Below are 24,254 nucleotides of genomic sequence, written 5' to 3'. Positions count from 1 at the left end.
CACATAAGGGATGAATATTTGAAAAGCCATTTAAAAAAACAATTATTTTACTTAATAACTACAGGAGATGCACAGCAGTTCAACCAAACTAATGATTTTGAAGATTTCGGCATTGTCAGGAATTGTACTGAGCAACTATTTAATGAAAATACATTTCTTCCATTCTTTTTCTAATCTGTCACCATGAGTACAGAAACACTAATTTTTTTCAGTTCATGTTCTATCTTGAGGTAGAGCAATCACCCTGTTTCCTGTTATAGCTGATACATCTCTACTGTTCTGGAAGAGTATCAGAGGAGACAATCTTTAATTGCATTTCAAAAGAGAGAGACAAAACCAAAGCAGTTCCAGAACAAGGGCAAAATATTTCTGGAAAACCATACTTGTCATGAGGTCTATAATTTATTTTCCACTTTCTTCTCTGAAATTTCTCTGAGCACACATCAATTTTTAGGAGGATGAGCTTTTTAACATATAGGTTACTTTTTAGAGAGCTATTCAGCAGCAAGCACTGTAAAGTTTTCTCATAGTTCTCAGCTGCAGCCCAGACATACTTCAAGCTGATCAGTCTCTGTCATATTGATTAAACTAAATTAATGGGGAATAACACTTTGTGCTGAAATCCCTATTTGCACCATTTTAAAATTTAGAAAAGAATAAGCAAAAATCCTCCTAAATGCAAGAAAATACATTCTTTAAGATACATTGGATGAGAGGGAAATTAGAGCTACCCTGAACAAAGATAACAAAAGCCAACAAGCCTTCGGAACCAAGAGATCAAAACGGGATGAGAAGAGTTGGAGAATAACATCATCACAAAATCCCACCAAGCATTACAAGTATGAAGTTTCTGAAGCTGTGAAAAAGTCAGATATTTCAGGACATTTTAAGTCTATAAAAATATTGACTTTGGATCATTCCTGGACCAGTCCAGAAATTTTCAGTTTCATGAGCCTCAGCTGATGCACATCATCTTATTGCCTGATAGCATCGTGGTTTTTATGAAACTCATAATAATAAATAAAAAAAAAAGTAAAATCATAGGAATAATTTTATTAGATCAGACCAAGAACCTGCCCAGTGCAAAATCATGCTTGCAGCTGCAGCCAAAGACAGAAGTCTAGAGAATAACGTAAGCAGCTCAGATTTCTCTGGATTTCTCTTTAAAGCAACAGATTTTTCTTCACAATCCAGCCTTGCCTCCCCTTGAGCTCATGTCAACTTTCAGCCCCACATCACTGCTTGTCAAAGCAGATAAAATATATTTGATGAACAACCTTATTTTGTCTGGTTTAAGCTTGTCACCTGCTTGTTTCATACATCACAGAGACAATAAACTATTGATTCCCCTTCATTCTTGGAATCATGACAGTATATTTTATGGGTTTCTATCATACCTACTTCCTTCCTCAACTGATATGAACCTGTTCAGTTCTGCTCTGCCCTTTCTGTGATAGAGACAAGAACTGCGCACTGTGGTCAAGACACAGATACAGACTGGATCTATACAGTACCAGAGTGATTTATTTCTTCCTTTGTTCTGTTCTCTATTTTTCCTAACAATTTTCAGCATTCAATTTGCCCTTTTTTGTTTGTTTTTTGTCTGTTCTGTTGCTTGTTTGAGGATTTTTTTGACAGCCACAGATCACTGAGCCAAACTGCACACTCAGTTTTCAGTTATAATGTGAAGGTCTCATTCTCAACTCAAGCCAGAACCCATCATCTTATGTATAAGACTAGGATGACCTTTTCTGACTCGCTTCATTTATTTTTTAAGCTATGCCTAATTTTATCAGCCATTTTATTACTGACTGATTTGGTCTTGCAAGATACTTCTGCAATTCTACAGTCAATCCTCATCCTTACTAACAGAATGCCCAGGTGGGGCAACAGCATCTATGCTGCTATTAATACCAGCTAATCAACGTGGCAAGGGGATGACAACCAAAAACCAAGTGAGGAAGTGGCGGACCCAGGCTGGCCACAAAAGCCTGCAGGGTGATATGAGCAGGAGGGGCCCCATATTCATTAAAGCAGGGATGAAAATCACTTTCTCCAAGTCCAAAAATGGTCCATCTTGGCAAACAGTAAATCAAAGAAAGCTGGCAGCAGGCCTGCATAGATAGGCAAAAAGCTCCTGAGAAAACTCAAACATTAAACAAAGAAGCCAGCAAGAACTTGAACCAAGTACAGGTGATGCAGGAGGACTACAGAAACACTGTCTGAGCATGCAGATTAGGGTTAACATGCAGGTTTAGAAAAGCCAAAGCCCACTGATGCGAGGAATAGTAATGGACTAAAAAAAGAGTTAAGATTTTTCTTCAAACTATATATTGTCTTAACTTAGAATAGGGAATAGGTATGTTCTTGTTCTTGCCACTTATAGTTTAACTCAGAATAGAATAGGTAGCCAAAACACACTGTTTAAAATCAGAGACTCTTTTCCCTCAAGAAGATGAATGTCTGACAGGAATTTGTTTCAACTAGTTTCTATAAGACTTGAGGTTGCCAGCGGGGGAAACTGTGCCAAGGGTGAAAAGTGCACCGTGAGGAAGACTGCTTACTTCATCTTGAAAACCCCTGCCCACGGCCATCGGAGGGCAGTGTGCAAGCGCCAAAAGGGACTTATGATAACGAGTACCTAAACTAATTGTAATATCCCCTCTGAACTTTAGGGAACCTAATGAATATGTATGTTTGTGTATAATAAATATCCTTGTTGAGGTCTTGGTGTGCGAGTTAGAAGAAGCGATCCCCCTCACACCCGGCACCGCAATAAACATACCTGCTTTATAACTCCCTTAGAGTTGTGAAGTTCTATTCTGTAAATCACCACCTGGAACCAGATGGCAATAAGAAAGTATTCTACAGCTTTAGCAGCAACAAAAAGAACACTAGGTAAAACATAGACCTGTTGCTGAGTAAGATAGGGTGACAGGGGACACAGAAAAGGCTGCCATACACAATGTCATCATCTTCTCAGCCTATACAGGTAACACCTGCCTTCAGTAATCTCCATCCCTGAGACACATGGAAAAGTCTGGAGCAAGGAAGACAGAGGAGGATCAGGTTAGGGATATATTTAAACATACCAGACACACATGAATCCAGGGAACCTTGTAGGATGCACTCACAGATGCTAAGGCAGCTGGCTGATGTCACGCCAAGACTCCTCTCTATTACACGAAAAGTTTGTGGCAACCAAGAGGTTCCTGAATTTTATAAAAAAAAATGAATATCACTTCTATCTTCAAGAAAGGCAAAAGCAGGAAGATCCAGGGAACTACAGACCAGTCAACCTCACCTCAATGCTAGGGAAAGTCCTGGTGGAGCAAATAATTCTGAACAACCATTTCCAATCATATGAAAGACAAGGAGAAGGCTGGGAGTCATCAGTGTGAGTTTATGCAAGGCAATTCATGCGTGACCACCCTGACAGACTTCTACAATGAGATGAATGACTTGGTGGATATGGGGAGAGCAGTGGATATTATTTATCTTGACATGAATAATGTTTTTGTTCTGAGTCTGTTCCCATACGATCTTATACGCTTTCTGCCTTCAGAGTGCACATTTGTCCTCAGTTTGATCCTGAGACTGTTGCTGAAGCTATGCCTCCTTTTCATGTAACATAGTAAGCTTTCAACAGCCTTGAGAGCAATGGACAGGAGAGATCAATGAAGTTCCTGACAGGAACAGAGAAACCAATTAACCTCCAGTGCAAGTAGTAGGAGAGCATCACTTCCTTTAATTTCTGCTGAGATCCATATCAGAGAAAATCATGAATACTGCAAAGGGCTTAACTACAGAGGAACAGCCAATATATGTACTGTGAGCATCTCTCTGATCAAAACCACCTCCATAAGAAATGAAAAATGGTCTTCCCACCACCCAGTTTTTTTAGATGGCAGGAGAGCAGGCATGCAAACTCATGCCATGCCAGTATCACAGGTGTTACTGTAATCAAATGCGTGCACCAGTGGATAGTACTTTGTGTTTGTAGCCAAGCTTCCATGCAGTCTTCATTCATTAACATCGTATTTGACCTGGCTGATACTCATGCTCAGTCTTTACATGCACACTCAAAACAAGTTCAAGACTTATTTAAACCTCTGTGTCTAGTCACAACCTACAGAAATAAAATGGCCAATTATGCAGGAGGACAGTTTCTAAAAACTGGAAATCACACTCCATTCAAAGATTCAAGCCTTAAGACTAAATAGAGTAGATATTACTGGTGAAAAGTGCTTGCAGAATAGGATCCCAAACCAATTTTCTTTCAACACTGGAATTTCAGTCTGTTCAACTCTTGACACTTGGCATTGACCTCCTCTTACCACCTAAACAACAAGGAAACACAATCCAGCTATAGAATTGTTTCTGTGGCATTATGTGTCATGAGGTTAATGCCAGTCTGACTGGAACACCACCTAGGCATAATAGATTTTCGAGATAGGTACATAAGATACTCTGTAAGGATATTCTTCAAAATAGGAAGGCTGTGGCATGATGTTGAAGTACACTTCTGTTACCAACCGTATTGGGAAAGTGTCAGAAAAACCAAGCAACTGTGAAAAAACAATTCTTTTTGTAAGATTCTCTTCCCTAACAGCCATAAAAATCTCAGATCCAAGGAAAAGCCTTATTTGACAATTCAGGCTACAAATGTTATTTGAACCTGGGAAACTTATTCTCCCAACCTCCCCACCCTCCCCCAACCCCTTTTTTTTGTTTGTTTTTTAATCTAATTGGAGTTTTTACTGAAATCTATGTAAATTCTTCCCAAATTCCCAATGGCACAATCAAATGCAATAGACAGTGGTTTAAGAATTAACCATAGAGGTTGTACGAAAATCTACTTTAAAATGTCATTAAAAATTTACTTTCCTCAGTATGAAAGATCCACATGAGATTAACAAAACATTCTATTTTTTTCATTTCAGGTCATAATATTTCAAGTGGTTTTAGGCATTAATACAAATACCCCTATGCAATCAAAAATGGAAAATCAATTCTTGCAAAAGAAATAAAATTCCTCTTCTATTTTTGAATCTGACATACATGCATTTTCTTGTACTGGAGAAAATCTGAGGTATTGACTGTTCTAGGTATGTAACATAGACTAGAGAGATACAACCATAAAGTGAAAAGGCTATGCCTGTACTTCAACAGCCTCTGAATACTTTCAGTCTTTTTTTCTATTGCAAGTCCTGCAGGTTTTATAGCAAAATGAATGAATAAAATTCTTGATTATTCCTCACTTACTGGATACCAACTCCCTGCAATATTGATGTGTTGATGAGCCAGAGCTGATCTCTCACATATTATCAACCAGTTACACAACAGCTGCTAATAAAACATTTTCCCTACCTCCTTTACACTTTATATACTATTCATACACTCAGTAGGAACACCTTGGGTCATAACAGAGTTGACAACGTATCTGTAATCATAGTAAATTTCACAGCTATTGGTTTACTTAGAGGAAGATCACTGTTTGCTTTACAAGACACTGAAAGAATCTAAGTAGTCATGATGTTTTCAAGTATTTTATAAAACAAAAATTATTTATGACTTGCTAGTGACAATTTCTCCCCCAAATCTTCACATACATATTTTTTTGGACCAGAATGACAGCCGTTGTGGTAGTGTAACACTTACTTCTCAGCTTACTCCAAAAGCCACGCAAATGTCTATGAATAAATTACCACTCAGCATGAGTAATTTTATCAGTCTGGTCTCTTACAGGTGTGATAAATTCCTCTGTTGTGTAGCACTTCAATTCATTAGTATTTTGTTGACTGTGTGAGCACATCTAATCTAGCCTTCAGTAGCCCATCCACTTAGCAAATTGATTTTAATAGAACTGTCAGGTTAGATTTTGTTTGATTGATAAATAGCCGATGTTTGAATAGGAAAGGATCAAAGTGCATCAATTCGGCTATTTGTCCCCTTTTGATATGCGTGCTTCAGAAAACCAAAACAAACCAAGTAACAACAAAAAACCTGACTGACAATTTTTAGAGCTAGTAACAAGAACTAGTGTCATGTCTACAGTGCAATGGTTATAGCTTTTTTTCAAGAACAGTGATCAAAGCTTCTGCCATTTGCTTCAAGCAGCTTTATCCCCTTCTACAAGCAAAGAGGTATCAGAGGTGAAGCTAACTCTACAGAGGACTAAACAGATTACATGCCTTCCTGTTACAAAATGTTATCCTCCAGGAGAAAGATAGCTACCATAGTGACAATGCTAAGGAAATACAGTTTTAATAGGCATATTATTTTATTGAGCATATTAGAAGATGTTTCAGCAAAGCTGCCGATCAAAGATACAACTACATTTTAGCCTTCAAGATTGCTGAAAGTCTGCTCCCTCTGCCTGCAGCTTTGGTTTGACTTCTCTAGCAACTACTTTCTGTAAAGCAGGACCACCTGCTTCAGAGGAGATTGCTCTCTTACCAAATGGTCTGCTCTCCAAAGAGACACGCAAGTCCTCTATGGACATCAATCTTCAAATGGCTTTTATTTATTCAGAAATAAAACTCACTCCAAAGGAAGCAATTGATTTCAAAAAAGGAATAAGTACTATGAGGTGTGTTTTTGCATCTCAGAAACAAACTTTTATAATAAAAATAACAGTAAGTAAGGGAAAAGAACACATACTATTCATGTTCACAGCCTTACACATTTTAGGTCTCATATAGACTATACGTTTAGTTAGAGTATTAACACTAGGAAGTCTAAATGCACTTGCTTACTGTGACAGCCTTGTAACTGCCTTGTAACATGGAAATTTCAACAGGAATGCACACACACAAAAAAAAAATAAAAAAAATCCCCATGTTCTCTCATAAATGTCCTTGTTCCTTTGCAGGTAATGGAAATGACAGGAGCTTCCCCAGAATGGCCAACAAGTTTGCCTCTTTATCATCAAATATCTTCTGGAGATAGCAGAAAGGCTGAAAACCAGCATGTCTTACTAAGAAGTTTAGCTTTTCCCACTTTGATATTCAACATTTATCAGCCATGCAATTTTATACCACAGATAAGTGAACCCATTTCCTGTCCATCTTACTTCATGCATTCTAATATTCATGTATTGACTCAATAATCTTTTCTTTTTCACTGTTCTCCGTGGGTTTTTTTCAGCATGAAACAAAAAGAAAACAAAAACACTTGATACCAGAGGGAATATTTTAAAGATTAAATTTAGTGAGTCCTGTAAAAATAGCATATTTTTTGTTTAAAGGGAAAATCACACATCGTGCCCCTCCAGATAAAATAGAATCAGATTCAACTTCAACACAGTGAAAAATACAAACATGAGAATGTGCAACACAAGAATATGAAGACCCGATTCAGTGCAAGCCTGAGACATACCAGTTCAAAAGGTACCTGAACAACACAGCATTAAAACTTTCATTATTCTAGCAGGTGGCATATGATCATTCTTATAGGCTGATAATTTTCCTTATTACCCTCTTGACTGAAAGTATGACACAGCAATATGAACCTAATAATCCCTATAAACAGTTCCATTAACAACAAAGCTTGCTATTTAAGCACACATAATGTGGTACCAGTGTAACTGATTTTTTTTTAATTGATGTATTGTGTTACCATATATGGCTGCTGACTTTTGAAGATTACAACAATGAAATCAAACAAAGCACTACAGGGCTTTAACTTCTAACTTCTTAGCATATGTATTCAGATGTTAATCAACCTAAGTTTCTTCATGTGCCCTAGGGACAGCAGAACTCTGCTTACCAGTAAATATAACAAAATCTGAACAAACATATTCGCTGGACAACTGAGTTCATAAAAAGCAAACTTACTTTTTTCATGCAATTATCATTGTAACATGCAACGTTAGAGAACTCTACCATGATTCATTCTCTTTTCAAAAATACTTCACACCCTTTTTCCCTGTGATTGTGCTAAATAAGGACCAACAGGCAAAACACAGGAAATACAAACAAGTCCTCCCTGTGTTTTCACTAGAGCTTTTTGTTGCTAAGCAGGAAATGTAATTTCAGCCAAAATTACCTTAATAACCAAGTCAAACTTCTGGTGTAAATCCCTGTTTATTGGCTTTAGGAGTGTCAGTTCTGCTGTTGTGAGATTCATATGGAAATACTGTGAATAATCTTCAGGAGTACCTGTAAAAAAAGACAGTGAGGTTTGAACAAATGCGTCTGAAAATTCTGTTAAACAATATATTTGTTTTATTTATTAGCCCAAGGAACAAAACCAAATCATGTTATTATAAGGATAAAATAGTGTTGTGTGTGTGTGGATCTTAAGGTTACTACTAACATTACACATTTAATATTATCATTATTTCATTACACTCCCTAACCATGAAGATGCTCCTCAACTGGGAACCCCTAAGGACTTGACAACAAGAGCCCAAACACACCTGCAGCTGGTGGAAATTCTCCTTTTCAGCTTCCAGGAGATATCTAATCAGATAAGAGGACATATGGAGAAATGAGCTTTCCCTGCAAGTCACCTTCCACTCCTATCCACCACATTCCTGAAATCCAACTTGCTAAACACATACCACTGGGATTTTCTTTCTCTAGCTTTGAAGTATGTTTCTCCTGAGGTATTGCTGAACATATGCTGACATCATTCACAAAGCAATGAACACTATGAACCATTTTTTGAATGTAAACATTTAAACAAAGAAAATATACAGTGAGGTTATGTGATGAAAACGTTACCACTAAGTTCGAGATAGCCATTTTATTGCTCACAAATGATGCCCTGACATTTTCATTTTAAAATGCACATATTAAATACCTTAGATCTTCTAGCCCTCTGTTGCACCCATGGACAAGCTCCTTAGAGACATTATTACTAATATATATATTAGTAATAACAGCAGATACATTATTTTAGAAACCCTTCTAAGAAGATAAGTTTCTCATCCGTGAGGAAGCACGAGATGAAACTTCATCTAACAGTCTCCATTTATTGTCAACAGAAAATTGTGTCTTCATGGCTGCAAATTTCCAGGATACTCTTCAACCCAGCTAAAAAAGAAGCAATCAGAGCCTGAACAGGACCTCCAAACTTTTGGCAGGTAAGAGACTGCTGTAGTCTTAGGAGACTACACATCACAAGGGCTGATACTGAAGCTAAGAAAAATCAAGAGATTGAGGACTAGATGCAAAACCACCAAGAAAGTAGAAAATAAGAGGCTCCCTGAAGAAGAACAAACATACAGGGGAGAACAGAGGTGGCTATAAGACGTACAAAGTGATCTTCATCAGGGAAGATGAAGCTAACATTGCACAAGGATGTCAGGAAAGAATCCAAGGGTAAAACAAACAAACAAAAATCCAAAACTAGAGAGGTAAAGATAGCAAGAACCATCAGTCAGTAAAAATTACAGTACAATAGAGCTGGATTGCCTGAATTCTAGCTGATGATGCCTGTTCAGTTGCTGCCTCCCACAGGAATGGCCCAAAATCCAGGAAACCTTAAACTCTGAAAGTAAAAGTTTCCCAGGAACAGAGATATCTGCTTCTGCATAGACAAAAATATTTGTATTTTGACAGAGCAGAGCAACCCTCAGTCCATGCCATTGCCTTGATCTACTTCCAGAAAGGAGGGATTTCCTCCTGCAGCTGTAAGGGTGCGCCTTCAAAATGTGTCACCTGTGTATTATGACAAGCATTACTGGCTGAAGAACTGTTTGCAACATCCCTAACTGCCAGTTTCTCATAAGTCCAACCTCTAAGAAAATGTAACCCAAGAAAAGCAGAGAAATTTAAAGCTGTCTAGTAGCTGGGACAGGTGATCCCAACTGACCAAAGGAATACTTCATGCCATCTGGTTTCATGCTCATCATATAAATTTGGGTGAAGAAGGAAGGAAGGGAGGATGTTTGAAGAGATGGTGTTTGTCTTCCTAAGTATTCATTACATGTGATGGAACCCTGCTTTCCTGGACATTGCTAAAAACCTGCCATGGGAAGTGGTGAAGAGCCTTGTTTTGATTTGCTTGTGTTCATGGCTTTTGCTTTACTTATTAAACTGTTTTTATCTCAACCCATGAGTTTTCTCACTTTTATTCTTGTGATTCTTTCCCCCAACTCACTGAGGGAGAGTGAGTGAGTGGCTGTGTGGTGTTCAGTTGCTGGCTAGGGCTAAACCACAACATGATATTACTGAGGTATGTCCACAAAGTGAAGAGCACTCCTAGGTTGTGAGTACTCTAGGTTACCCTGCTCTTGCAGGAGGGTTGGACTAAATGATCTTTCGAGGTCCCTTCCAACCCTTGGGATTCTGTGATTCTTGGAGACAGAGGAGGGCTTTTGTGGGGCATGTTGCCTGCCAGTAAATGAATCAGGGATCTCACAGGACAGGTGAGAATCCCCCAAAAAAATGTTGCTGTGCTTTTTTGGCTCTTCATTTAAATATCAGCCAAATATATGCTTATTTGTCCAAAATTTGCAGCAGAAATCACAAAGAAGTTTCCAGGGTCAAAACCAGAAGATCATGATTTAAGGAGAAAATTTACTTTTCCCAAGGACCAGCAACAGAGAAAAGGAAGCTTTAAAATTACAAGTAAAAACAGCTAAGGGAAAATCTTAAACAGGTTGAGCAGCAGTTAGCACTAAGGAAAAAAACGGGGTGAACCTCAAGATGAGAGAGGGTGAGCTAGCTTCTACCCCTTTTTTATTGTGCACATGATACATGCAAAGGGGGGTCTTGTTTACACACTTGTGTAAGCCAGACACTGTATGAGGGTTGACTGCAATGATCCAGAAAAATTGGTGTATGGAAAAGAAATAATTTCCAAACATCATGCTTCCAAATGTAAAGATATCAGACATTTTAGAAGAAATGAAAAATTATAGCATGTCACCAGTTCAATCCTGTTTTCTGAAGTACTTTACTGTACTTTGTAAGGTAGTTCTTTCATCATGTATTTTAGTAAATACTTTAAATAGAAGACAACAATCCCAGTAGTACAATGTTGTAACTAGTTCTCTAATCTTCGGATGACCCTCAAGAACACTTAAAACCTATTCGTCTATTGTTTTATCAGTATCAGTCCATAACCACTTGAACGAGTAAATTCAGACATTGAGAGGACTACACTCAGAGATCAGAATGAGAAAGAAAGCAAAAAATAACAAGCTACTAACACACTTGGACTATTTCTCCATTTCTCAAGTGCCTTACCTTCAAGTTAGTTTTGTGTTCAGCAATGCTATGCTCATGTGAATGTGTAACAAGACTTCCACAGGCATTTGTCATTACCTCACTGAGTGCATTGTTTCAACTACTTTTCAATGAACTGCACGGTAACCTGTTGGAACTGGAGGGGTTCACCTGTACCCTCCACATGGGGAAGACACTAGACTCAACAAAAGCAGCCTTAAGGTAACTACCTGAACACTTGAAAGATTAGTTAGCTTGAAAGTTAGACAGGCAGAGATATTTCTGGGCACATAAGGATAAGGTTAGTAAGCCACATCAAATAGAAGAGAATTATCACTGCAGTGATGATGGGCTTAGTTAAAAGAAATGTGTCTTTAGAGTAGATCCTAAAGACACCGAGAAAGATGTGTAGATTTCATACATAACATCCACAGTGCCTAAATATATACCAGGACTTGACTTGTACAGTTGTGCAGAGGGAGTAAGAAAGCAGAGTAAAAGAAGAAAAAAATTATAACTTAGTCAAATCAAATACAATTAAAAATCATTCTCATATGGTAACTAGCTTATTATTTTATGTGCATAGTTCAGACTAAGAAGACATATCGAGAGATATAAAGAACTATATTTAGATTTAAAGCAAGGGAAAAATCCATATAACAAGAAATAACTACAAGGCCTACTTCCTGCAAAACTATTTAATATTTTCTGAGGTGAAGGCTAAAATAGCACTGGATACTGGAAAAGATAAAGACAGACTTAAAATCTAAAAAGAAATCCTTTCTGGAGACGATGGGAAAAAATAAAAAAAGAAAAAAAAAACAGAGAGAAAAAAGGAACTTTTCCATTGAAAATTCCCCAAACCAAATTGCTATAATACATCTTTCTGAATTATTTCTTACAGGTCAAAACAGTCAACCAAACATTGAAAACATCACAGGTTAGTGAAACACAGCTTTTAATTAGTTCACTCCTGAGGAACTTTGCAAGTTATATAAAGAACCTGAAAAAAATGGACTAAATGTTGCACTAGGGCATAATTGCAATAGCAGAACTTACAAAGGCAGCAAGTCGATTTATAAATAAACCAAATCAAAGCCTGCTTCATGGCTATCCAAACAAAACTGGATTTCTTTTCTTAGAGGATGCTGAAGTCTGCCATGGCCTTATCCCTTGCCATGGTCCTGGGAGTAGGGCCCTGGAAAGGCCAGAAGACCGGTTCGTTGTCACTGAGAGGGTTCAGGCTCTTGCATTTTGCACACAGAACTCAGGACTTGCACCTTCAGTACAATGATACCTGCTACAGTAGAGATTCATTTGTACCCTCTGAGATGGCTCTTAAAATGACAGATGTATCAAACCATCAAACCTACTATTCTTCCCCCTTCCCCACCCTCCCCTTTTTTTTTTTTAATTACAAGCAAAGCTGCTCATTCAAAGTTTTACTTCTACCTGTCCATGGGTGAGAAAGCCACATAGCTGCAGTTTAACACAGCAAACATTAAAAAGATGAGATTTCATAAAACACACAACTTTCAACTCCCATGACAGTCACTGGGCACAAATTACTATATCAGTCTCTCTGGGAAGAGTAGGGCAGGTGGAGGACTGCAACTGCAAGCTGTTCCCTTAGGCCTTTCCATTTTCAGATCATACAAGCTGAGCAATAGGAAACTAATGCCAAAATACAGGAAACAAAATAAACCAAAAAAACTACAGCAGAATACAAGACATCCTCCAGCAAAGTGGCTATTATTTGAACTCCTTCTAGAATTGCATTCCCTTCTGGCCAGAAAACAGCACAGTTAACTAAACAAACACTACATTACAAGGGAAAGCATGCAAGCACACAAGCAACAAAAATCAAGGTGGCTGCAGTAAGACCCTTTAAGTTGCTTTGTGCCAGAAGACTTTTGCAATGAAACCTGCTCTAATTGCTTTTCTTTATCATCTTTTATTGTGCCTTTGCACCTCTGAATGAAAAATGTGCTACTGCAGACAAGTCTCTCTCCTTTTGCTTGCTATGTGGCTCCATTCACTAAGCCAGAGAATTCTGAATCTAATCCGAACAAATTATAATAAATAATGCAACCATCTAAATTGAAATTAAACTTAAATAGGTAGAACAATGATTTCAAATATCCCACCAACTACAATATGATTTTTTATGAGGTTTCCACTCTCCCAGTCAATCTTTTTCCAGCTAATCATAATAAAGTGTCTGTTTGTGACTGATACCAAGAATAGCAGACACCAACCTACTAGGATGGAATAGAGGATGCCCGGTCGATCAGAAGGAGGCTGGATGTTTCGGTCCTGATCTACGGCTTGTATGGGTGGAGTGACAGTGATTGGGTTCACATGTTCCTGAAATGAAAAATCAGATCGGTTTGAAACAGAAAAAAACCAGAAAGTCAGTAGCCAGACCTTTAGATTTAACACAAAAAAAAAAATCTCACTGAAACGAATATTCACTGAAATTTCAGGAGAAAAAACCACTCATTTAAAAGAATACTTACAGCACATGTCCCTTTTGAAATCAAAATTAAGGCAGCAACATACATATTTCTACAGCAATTGCCTGCCTTTGAGATAGATTTTATACTATAACAGTATCTTCAAGGAAAGGAAGCTCACAAATGTTCAAGCAAATCTTGACTATGTGTCTATACAAAGTCCCATGGATCAGTCATTTCAGACACCATCACAGCAGTGAAATACAGGAAATGCTTCAAAAAAGGAAAGAAAACCAAACTGAATTTGAGAATCATTAGGAGCTAGAGTGGCTGTGATACGTGAATACATACTGCAAAAGAAATTCAAGCTGAGGTACAGACATTTCAAGGATAGGCACATTCAAAAAGTTTGGATGGACACTGCAGTAATTCATATTGTTATTCAGAAGTGATCTCGCATGCCAAACATGGAAACAGAAAGCCAGAAGAAGCATTTGCAGGCTTTCATCTTGTTCAGTTTTTGTATGTCCATTTCTTCACCTATCAACTTAATAGCATTCATGTACCTACTCAACAGCAGTTAGCCCTCACTGTTGCCTTGAATATTTTCTACAGTTTTCCTATGCTGATGCAGTCTCTACTGGTAACACCAGAGCTGCCATTCCCAACTGCACAAGAACAGTTTCAGTAACCTTGGTTGCTTAATCAACTAGAAATGTAGTTACTCCATGAATGTACGTGCAGCAGCCTTTTCCTTCCCCTTCTTGGAACTTTCACTTGTGTGGCAAAAATGCTTAATAACCATAACCATTAACTATGAAAAACCAGACACCTATTTGTTTCTATGTACGACTAATCCTGGCAGCCTTTGATTTGGAAAGCTCTAGCACTCCCATGTTCTGCAAGAGAGAATTTCAATTTTAGCACAGGAATAGGAATGAGACAAGTGCACACACTTGGCCAAGTTTTAGCACAGCCTTTAGAAATCCTCCTGCTGAGATCTGGAAGAAAGCTGCAAGAGCTTTAGTGATGCCTGTCAATAAACCCAGAGGGAGAAGAACTGAGGCAGGATGAGGAGACCAAGACAGAAATGGATGCAAGGCAGTTTGCAAGAGACAACAGTTAGTAACCCCTCCTGTAATTCTGGATATACAGCCATACGGTCATCAGCAATAACACAAGTTATTCTGCCCACAGGTTTCCCACCCAGAAATCATTTTTTTATGGGTTACTGAAGTCCACCAAGGCTTCTCCAGTCTTACGATCCAGAGCCTGGTACCTCCTCACTTTACGTCTCTGCTGATGGCTCTTTCCACACTTCCCAATGAGAAGGCAAGTTCCTTCATCAAATGCCTGCTTCCATTTTTGACTCTTTAAAAAATTAAACTCTTAAAAGTGTAATGAGGAAGATGATCTCAAAATAGGCATAGAGAAAGAGAGAAGAAGATATATTTGACATATATTTGAATTTTTAAAATGCTTTAGGACTGCATAAAAGTTACATGCTGAGAGATAAGATTGCACATGAAACCATTCAAGACTAAAATGTAATTTTTAAATTTAGAAATCAACTGAAGCACTTTCAAACAAATCAACATTATAATTTAAAACATACCCACAACAAAACAGTCTCATTTGCTTAAGCTGGCTAGGTTTTAAAATCACTAATATAATATCACAGGCGAAGCTGAAACATCCAGAGTATATGCAAGAGAAACAGTGAGGGATTTAGCCTTGTCAATGATGAGATATCAGCTGCACCAGACCACTGAAACTAGACTAAAATAGTAAGAATGATAATATAATTCAGATAACAAGGACATGTGCTTTACTTTCCAATTCAAGAAGCTCAAGAGAAGCATTTCAAAAAACAGCATTTGAAATTAAACAGGTTCTTCTTGGACAATGGATATTTTATCTCGCACTGCTATCATTACCATTACACTGACTCTTCCAACCAAATGAATCAATTGAAGAGGCAAGTTATATAAGCAAATGAAAAAATATAAGAAAACTAAGAATGAAACATGCAATCCACTACACTTTTATTCTATATAAATGGTACTGTACACATCCTGAAATAGGCTGCTCAAACTAAAAGATATCAATGCAGCATGATCAGCTGCAAACTGCTGAAACGTTTAGGGATAATTTAAAGCTGTTTTGAATCAAATAGGCTGATGCCCTTGACGCAAAACTAAAGGTACTTTCATATTGTTTTAAAATAGATAATGCAAGTACCTTTTTAATTTAATTTTAAATTAGAACTATGAAAACAGCTTCACAAAGACACAACCATTAAGCATGTTGATACATTTGTAAAAGTGTGTGCAGGATTTTGTTGTTGGGTTTTTTGTTTTTTCTTGTTGTTTATTTGTTTTGTTTCTTTTATTACCACAAAAAGAGTTCACAAACTGAGGTGATGCTGCTTTGATGATTCACAACCCCTTCAGCTGTCACTTGCCTGCCCCAAGGTGCTCCTGGGAGTCAGTGGTCAGGGCCTCTACAGAGGCAGAAATAAACATTACCAGCTGCTGTAAAAGATAAAACCATATGGAAATGAAGAGCCCCCAGACTTTTGTTTGGATTCAAAGGCGAGCTTCCCACCCAAAGAGCTCCTATGTCTATTATTAGCCTATGTGAAATAAACTAACAAAAGAGTAACAAACAAGACAAAAACTACATATTTAGAATTTATTATTGCATTCAAAGACAGCAATTCTACCCCTAATTCACATGAACAACTACGTTATTAAGACATACACAAAGACTGCTAAAAAATAAAAATAATTAAGAAAAAAAGGAGGAGCATCATGAAACTATGTATTACTCGAGACAAAACAGAATACATTACAGTGCCTTGGGCAACAGCCCACTAAAAAAATGGAGTGTTCATTTACATTGATATTTCACAGTTTGCCTGCTTGTGGTGGCATTTCTTAAGTAGACACAGTTAACTTACTTTTACCTAATATATGCATTACTAACATGGCTGTAAAAATCCATCCTAAACAATCATGCCAAATCAATTCACATTCTTGTAAAATAATTTTCTAACTCATAGTAAACCCTGTGTTTGCTACAATTGTCCTAGCAGCTATAAGGCACTTGTATACACATATATGATCTGTTCCATGGATGTAGAATCATAGAATAGTTAGGATTGGAAAGGACCTCACGATCATCTAGTTCCAACACCCCCTGCCATGGGCAGGGACACCTCACACTAAACCATATCACCCAAGGCTTCATCCAACCTGGTCTTGAACACTGCCAGGGATGGAGCATTCACAACCTCCCTGGGTAACCCATTCCAGTGCCTCAGCACCCTAACAGTAAAGAATTTCTTCCTTATACCAAGTCTAAACCTCTGCTGTTTAAGTTTCAACCCGTAGGACGCATATGACTAATGCTGAACAGGTACACATTTTCTGTAAGGAATTCAATAAGTTGCCTAAGATTGAAAAATCTGAAACAAATCCCCAAGCATTTTTCTCTGAAAACAAAAGAATATATATTTGATTGTGAAAAGATCATAACTAAATACTAGATTATCTAATTTATTCAGATTCAGCAGATTATAATATTTATTAACATTAGGGGAGAGCTAAAAATACTTTTATATGATGTCAAGTAAGTATTTTGATCTGAATCAATTCAGCTGACAGCTTTGCAATGGAGATTGCTTCCAACACTAGAAGACAGACGACTTTATGGCACTCAATTGGCAATAGATTATAAAAAGTCATCCTTTCCCCTACATTTTGAAGTACTTCTCTTTTTTTTTTCTTCTCAGTTTTGACATTTACTGTGTTACAGTAGTGAACTTCTCCTGCCCCCATACCCCACACCACCATGCACACTCGCATTTCCCATCAATAACTGCATGCAGACCTAGTTGCCCAGTTCCTTTGCTGCCCATTATCCTAGCTGCCAGACAATCACACCATGGTGCCTTGCATTGACTTTGTGTCAAGTGACATACATTGCTACCCCCAAGAACATCAGTGTCTTTATTGACTGGTTCAACTATAAAAATTGAGGTCAGTGAGAACTTCCCACTTTACCCAACCTGTGGGCCTGAATCATAGAATCAGCTAGGTTGGAAAAGACCTTTAAGATCATTAAATCCAATCATTCCTCCAGGATAGCCAAGTCCACCACTAAACCATGTCACTAGGGGCCTCATCTGCACAGTTTTTGCACACTTTGTGAGACTGTGATTCCACCACTTCCCTGGGCAGCCTGTTCCAATAACTGACTATGTTTTGGGGAAAAAAATCTTTCCTAATCTTCAGCCTAAACCTCCCCTGGTGCAGCTTGAGGCCATTACCTCTTGTCCTATCACTTGTTACTTGGGAAAAGAGACCGACCCCCACCTCACTACAACCTCCTTTCAGGTAGTTGTGGAGAACAATAAGGTTCCTCCAGACTAAACACCCCAGTTCCCTCAGCCATTCCTCATAAGGGTTGTGCTCCAGAACCTTCAGCAGCTTTGTTGCTCTTCTCTGAACCCACTCCAGCAATTCAATATCTCTCTTGTAGTGAGGGGCCCAGAACCGAACACTGGATCTGAGGTGAGCTCTTTCCAGTGCCAAGTACAGGGGGATGATCACTGTCATGGTCCTGCAGGCTGCATTATTGCTGATACAGGCCAAGATTCTCTTGACCTTCCTGGCTACCTGGACACACTGATGGCTCGTGTTTAGCCGGTCATCAGTCAACACACCAATACATACAATCATCCAAATTTCTGGCCTAGGAATTCAAGTCTTCACTGATTAAGTGGTTCAATGATTTTCAAGAAAATAAGATCAGATTCTCTGCCCCTCTGCTGACAGGTTAAAATACATAAATAGAGTTTAGCAAACTGGATTAAATCACTGAAACACCCAGGCTACTTCTTGTGTTTGATAATTTGTAATCTTTATTACTGCTCTGAACAAAACTAAGGAAGATGCATATTCTGAGCTTTGCAATGCCCAAACTGTATGAACATACATCACATTAATTTCTTTTCCTACCTTATTTTTTTGTGTAGTATGTTATTTTCTAGGAAGTGCTGAAAGCTGTAGAGCATTTCATAGTAATAACTTTTCATGACACAAAATATTCCAAAGAAAACAGTGCATCACATTTAACCATCAGTTTTTCTTGAGTTTCTCTCACAGCGTAAAGCAATACAGATGCATCTATTTTATCAGAACAAGGTCATCAATATCATGATTAATTAACATAAGACGTTTCACACTAGCTTTTTACATCCTCAAAAGTATTATTTTTATAGCCTTGCCAGTTAGGGAGCTCTAACTGTAGCCAGTGGACTCCAAAGCCTAGGGGTCTTCAATGCACATCAAACTCACGACTTAGCTGATGAATTTACTGATAAGACACTGTAACTCTCATCCCTATGCAAATAAGGGCAAGAAGCTCTTCAGTAGATAGAAGATATTAGTAAAACAACATAAATTACCCTATGCTGACAACCAAAACTCCTTCAAAGGGAGCTCTACAATATTAAAGCAACAAAGTTTTTGATGAATTGAAGAATCATTATGGTTACACTGGCTGTCTTTGTGCTCTCTTAAGAAACGTGTGAGGTTAGAATACAAGCTGTAAATTGGAAATTGCCTAAGTTATAGACGTGCTGTGCAGGAATGCATATACTATTGCCAACACACAATTCTAAAACAGCAGGAAGAATTGCAGAACCATTCCAATAACATCTTTTGCTGCTGTTTCAGATGCTATGCCAGTACAAGGGCTGTGACAAAACACTAATGAGCATAAATCCATCACAGAGTACTTACATGTCAATAAAATGCACAAAATATTTCAATGACATTTTCCAACCACAAGTGAAGTAAATAAAAAAAAAAGAGACAGACTAGAAAAGTATATTCACCTAAAGATTATACACAAAACCTTGTCGCTAGTCAAAATGAGTATGTCATATCAAATCTCATGTTTGGAGATCTCACCATTCTCCCCCTCTTTATGCCTTCCTTTTGATAGCTACAAGTGCCTAGAGATGCTCCCTTTGATCAGCGAGGAAAGACAGGGAGAGGCAGTGCATCACATCAGGAGAATTTCCTATGCTACTCTTTGAGGGCTAATGTGATGCTAAGACATACACAGATATAGGGTAAATTGGATCTTCTGACCCTCCTCTGGCACAATACAAAATCCTGAACTTTTCAGCTAAGATCTCAACTGAAAGCCCATATGGAGAGATAGGAAGAAAACCCCAAGCAGATATTTAAAACACACTGTGAAGCTGAAATAACATAGAGAATAAAGCTTCTGCAGAAAATGGTTCTGATCAGTCACAGGTGCTAAACAAATTTATATGGCAAAAATTCTGACTTAAAACTGCTCCCTGAGTAAGGGCAAGCCTATATGAGGAAACCAAGTCCTTTAAAATCTACATTGTTTAACCCTAGAAATTTGCAGTCAACTCACCTAATCCATACTTTTTACTGGTTTGCAACACTATGTATATCTGATGATTTGTACTCTGTTAAAATAATACTTCTTACCACCAGATGATGTAGAGTCCAAACAGGTTGTGCAGAATGTCCACACTTGGTATGTAAATGAAATATGAGCTGTATTCCTGGATTCACAGTGTAGTAAATTCAGTATTTTGGGTGAAAGGACATTTTTTCAACACCACTAGTAAAACAGAAACTATGTTATAACAGTCCACACCTAGGGGAATGTCAACTAGCTACTAACAGCAGAGAGTAAAACTGGTATTATGAAATCATACATATACGCAGAAAGTAATTATAATGGTGGTGGGGGGAGTGATTTACAAGTTTAAAATAATTCTAACTATTTATCTTTAAGGAGTTCACCTTTCTTTCTAAAAGCTGATAAAAAACAACAGTGGATAATTTATGCAGTTGATGTGTGTGAACTAACCTCTCACATCTTCTCTGTGGGTACAAAAAATGTTTTACTGATGGGGAAAACTAAGACATGAGATTGATTACTAAAAGGGGACCTATTTTCTAAATTCAGCACTGTACTTGTCAAATAGCTTTTAGCACCTTTGTTGTTCAATATAGTCCATGGCTTCTGTGTTCTTAGTTTTGTTGTGTTCAATGTTTATGAAGTTTACTAAAATGAAAACTGTAAAATTCATATATCCCGACAAATCATGTTATTAACAGAGTAAGCTGTCAAAACATACAATTACTTTCATTTATTTGTAAAAACAAGCCACATTCGAGGAGGAAAAATATTTTGAAAGAGCATCAAGATAGCATAATGAATCAGAGAACAGAGAAAAATAGAGACTATTTTTATCAATGATGTCTTCCATGAACAGCAGGTCCAAAAAAGAACTGAATATTATTGGGATCTGATCACAGTGCTTACTAAACCGCTTTTTCTGTATCTGACATGCTTTATAAGAAATGTCTCCAACAGAGTAACTGTGCTGGAGACTAAACAAAATGCATTATGCAATGGGCTTCCTGCCTCGGCATGCAGGCATAACCTGTTTTGCAATTCAACAAAAAGCAAGAATTCAATCTGGAGGTTCTATTTGTTCCAATGTGATGACTGTGATTAAAGAACAAAAACGTTTCCTTTTTGGCATTTCCCTTTTTTCCATACAAACTATGAAGCGTATTTCCTTGATTATCTTTCAAATTCTTGATAGTAGGTTTCTTATCTGTTCAGGATTCAGAATGAGGCAAGAGAACGGCTGCAGAAACTCAAGTTGTAAAACTCAAGACAAACACACCTATTTCTTTGAACTGTGCTTTGGTACAGCTTTGCCAAGTTCTCGCCTAGAGGGACAAACAAGTTCATAAGTCTCAAAGGAGAGGAAAATTTGGTATTAGTGAATCTGCAGCCAAGCAGCACTTCCATTCATCAGGCTGATACAGGAATTGAACATTTGTGGTTAGCAAAACTCCCCTATGGTCCACCACCGTCAGCTCTGAGAAGAAATATTTATATATTCTTTACAGATTTTGGAGGCTTTTTGGTTTTGCTTGCAACTATATGGGCTCTTCTCTAGTTTAAGCATGGGGATGTCAGCTGTAACTATCTCACACCTGACTTTCTCCAAACTGTCCTTTTCTCATCAAAGTTTTTCTCCTGTCCAGAGATAATTTTAGGCAGAGATTTCGTGCTCAGAGCTAGCTACAAATTCTATATCACCGTTACCATAACCACTTTACTACTCTGCTTTAAAGGTTACATTAACAGTGGCATTAATGTTACTGAAGGTTATAGGGGGAAAATGGTTTTACTAGGTACATTTTCAACAGATTTGAGCATTTGTGTAGAGATATATGTGTACACGTACACACGCAACCTGCAATGCTCACATACTTCCATGTATACACTTGTCCTCATATCTTTTTATGTTATAGTGAAATTTTACGTTTAAATGCTTTTCTTCTCAAATCCCAACACTCCTCCAGAGCAAAAATCAGGAACTGTTTACAAAGCTAATTGCTACCTGTCTAGAAATATGAGCTGCTTCAAACTTCAGCACTGCTGTACTTGACAGAGGTACTGATGCAGAGCCAAATGCAAACTAAGCACATTTTCTTTTTTCAGAAGAGGGCGTTGCAGTTCACCATGAATTTTCTTATCCTCTAGAGGAAAAACTGCTAGGATTTTAAGCAAGGTTTTCTACAGAAATGTAATCAATAGCACAGAGACAAACATAACTGTACTGGTTATGGTGATGGTGGGCTGCCCCTTCCCTACTCTACACTGCATTGTGCAGCTCACAGCTAGAGGCAGGGAAATACTATTTAGCATGGCACACTGCATTCTTTATGGCTTCTTCACATTTTAGACAGGGGGTCAAGACAATGGGGAAAAAAACTAAGCTGCTGGGCTCCTTTGGCTGCTCCTGCCCCGATGTGATGAAGCAACCTCACTGTGGCTGCTCCATCATGATGGATGGCACAGGTGGGAGGACTGCTGGCCCGTTAAGAGCAAACACTGCCTTGGGAACACAAGAACAAAAAGTGGAACAAGAGCACATCTGTATTGTAAAGTGCAGTGGACCAAGGGTCCACTCCTAAGTTATCATAAAAAGACCAAGGACAACTGAAAAAAAAAAACCTGGTAAAGCAGTCCAAGGTGAGCTCTGAGTTGCCACAGCTATATTGCTAATCAAGAGCCATACCATGAAAAGGGAAGCAGCACTCAGAGTGACTGCAAGGGTTAACACTTCTGCCTCAAAGAATAAACTCCTTCTACTACTCAATCTCCCATAACTTGCAAGTGTACTTGCACATGAATCACAATTTAATTAATTGAGGAGCTAGTATAATCTGCATCCTCTCCATTGTGACAAGCTGAAAAGAGAAATCTTTGTGACTCTTAGTAAACAGCTAGTTTACAGTTTAATGGGATAGCCTAGTTATTGAAATTATAATTATCTCTACAAGGATCAGTGTTACAACTCAGATGAGAATTCTTCTGAAATGAAGTTAATTGATACAGAATCACTGCAAAAGTACTTTGTCTAAATGTCAACATTTAAAACCTTTAGATGTTTCTAAGTGACATTTAAGGATCAAATAAATTAATACATATGCTTCCTCCTTGACAATAACTCCACTTCAGGCTGTAACAAACACAGTTTTATGAAACAGAAAAAAGAAGTGCATATTCTGAAAGTGGCTTTTTTGTTATGGCAAATATCCAAGACAGCAATTAAATCACATAAGTAGTTGATTGCATGTTCAAGATGCGGACCAGAGCTCAGAATGAGAGATGCTACTTTCCCAGGCATTCTTTCATCTCCTGAAGCTCTAGTTTTTGAGGAGTGAAAGGCTCTAACACTTCATATCCAAAATTCTCTAATGGCCTTACAGAAAGCAAGACATGGTTTCACATCCCTGGTTGTGAAATACGTTGTAAAAGCGACGAATCATACTTTCCTACTGTCCTCCTGCAATTATTTTTGTAAGCTGTGTGATCTCACACATCATGAATAAATATTCTTTGCTCTGAGACAGGTGGGGTTTTGCTGTTGTTGTTTTTTTAAAATAACTTTAAAGTGAAAACTGGAGAGTGAACAAAAAATACAATAGGGTGAAGCAGCAAGATCTCTTCAACAAGGAGTTTGGCGCTTTATGTATTTGATTAATTCAAAAGATTTTTGGTGTCAGTTTTGCCACACAACAAGAAGGTGGATTTATGCTAGTGAACCTGTACTACTGCACACATCAAACCCAAACAGGCACCCTGGCGATCTGTGTGGAACTTAGATTTTGATTTACATGGATGATGTGATAGGCTAAAGTTTGAATGAAAGCAGTTGTCTTCATTTCTGAAAGCAAAGGACTTCTAATTACAGCTAATTCTTCCAGTTACTTCTTCCAACTAGAACCCTTTTTCTTCTTAGCTTCTGACAAAGCCATAAGAATTCAGTATTTTCCCATTAGCAGTCCCAATAAGTTACTAACCATGATGATAAATATCAAGCAATTAATGGAACATTTAAATTTTTTGATAAAAAAAATTGTGTAAATGATAAAATCAGTCATTTTTACCAGTCTATTCCCCAGTTTATAAATAATCAGATCTGATATGAAGTTTCTAAAATTTCAATCTACAACTTGATAAATACCTA

The 24,254-nt window shown here is 37.8% G+C and overlaps 1 protein-coding gene across 3 annotated transcripts in view; it reads right to left on the bottom strand.

Moving 5' to 3' along the window:
* Window positions 1-24,254, bottom strand: part of PCDH15 (protocadherin related 15) — a 353,847-nt gene that overhangs the window by 208,731 nt on the left and 120,862 nt on the right. For all 3 annotated transcript variants that reach the window (XM_013130209.3, XM_013130207.2, XM_013130208.2), the window contains exons 8-9: window positions 13,439-13,547; window positions 8,050-8,162 (exon numbers count right to left, since the gene is read on the bottom strand). In XM_013130209.3, the coding sequence (XP_012985663.2) occupies window positions 8,050-8,162; window positions 13,439-13,547 (222 nt within the window). The remainder of the gene's footprint in view (window positions 1-8,049; window positions 8,163-13,438; window positions 13,548-24,254) is intronic.

This window comes from Melopsittacus undulatus, chromosome 4 (genome assembly GCF_012275295.1).
Source record: "Melopsittacus undulatus isolate bMelUnd1 chromosome 4, bMelUnd1.mat.Z, whole genome shotgun sequence".
In the NCBI taxonomy this organism is placed as follows: Eukaryota; Metazoa; Chordata; class Aves; order Psittaciformes; family Psittaculidae; genus Melopsittacus; species Melopsittacus undulatus.
This window is presented reverse-complemented; position numbering and strand designations above follow the sequence as displayed.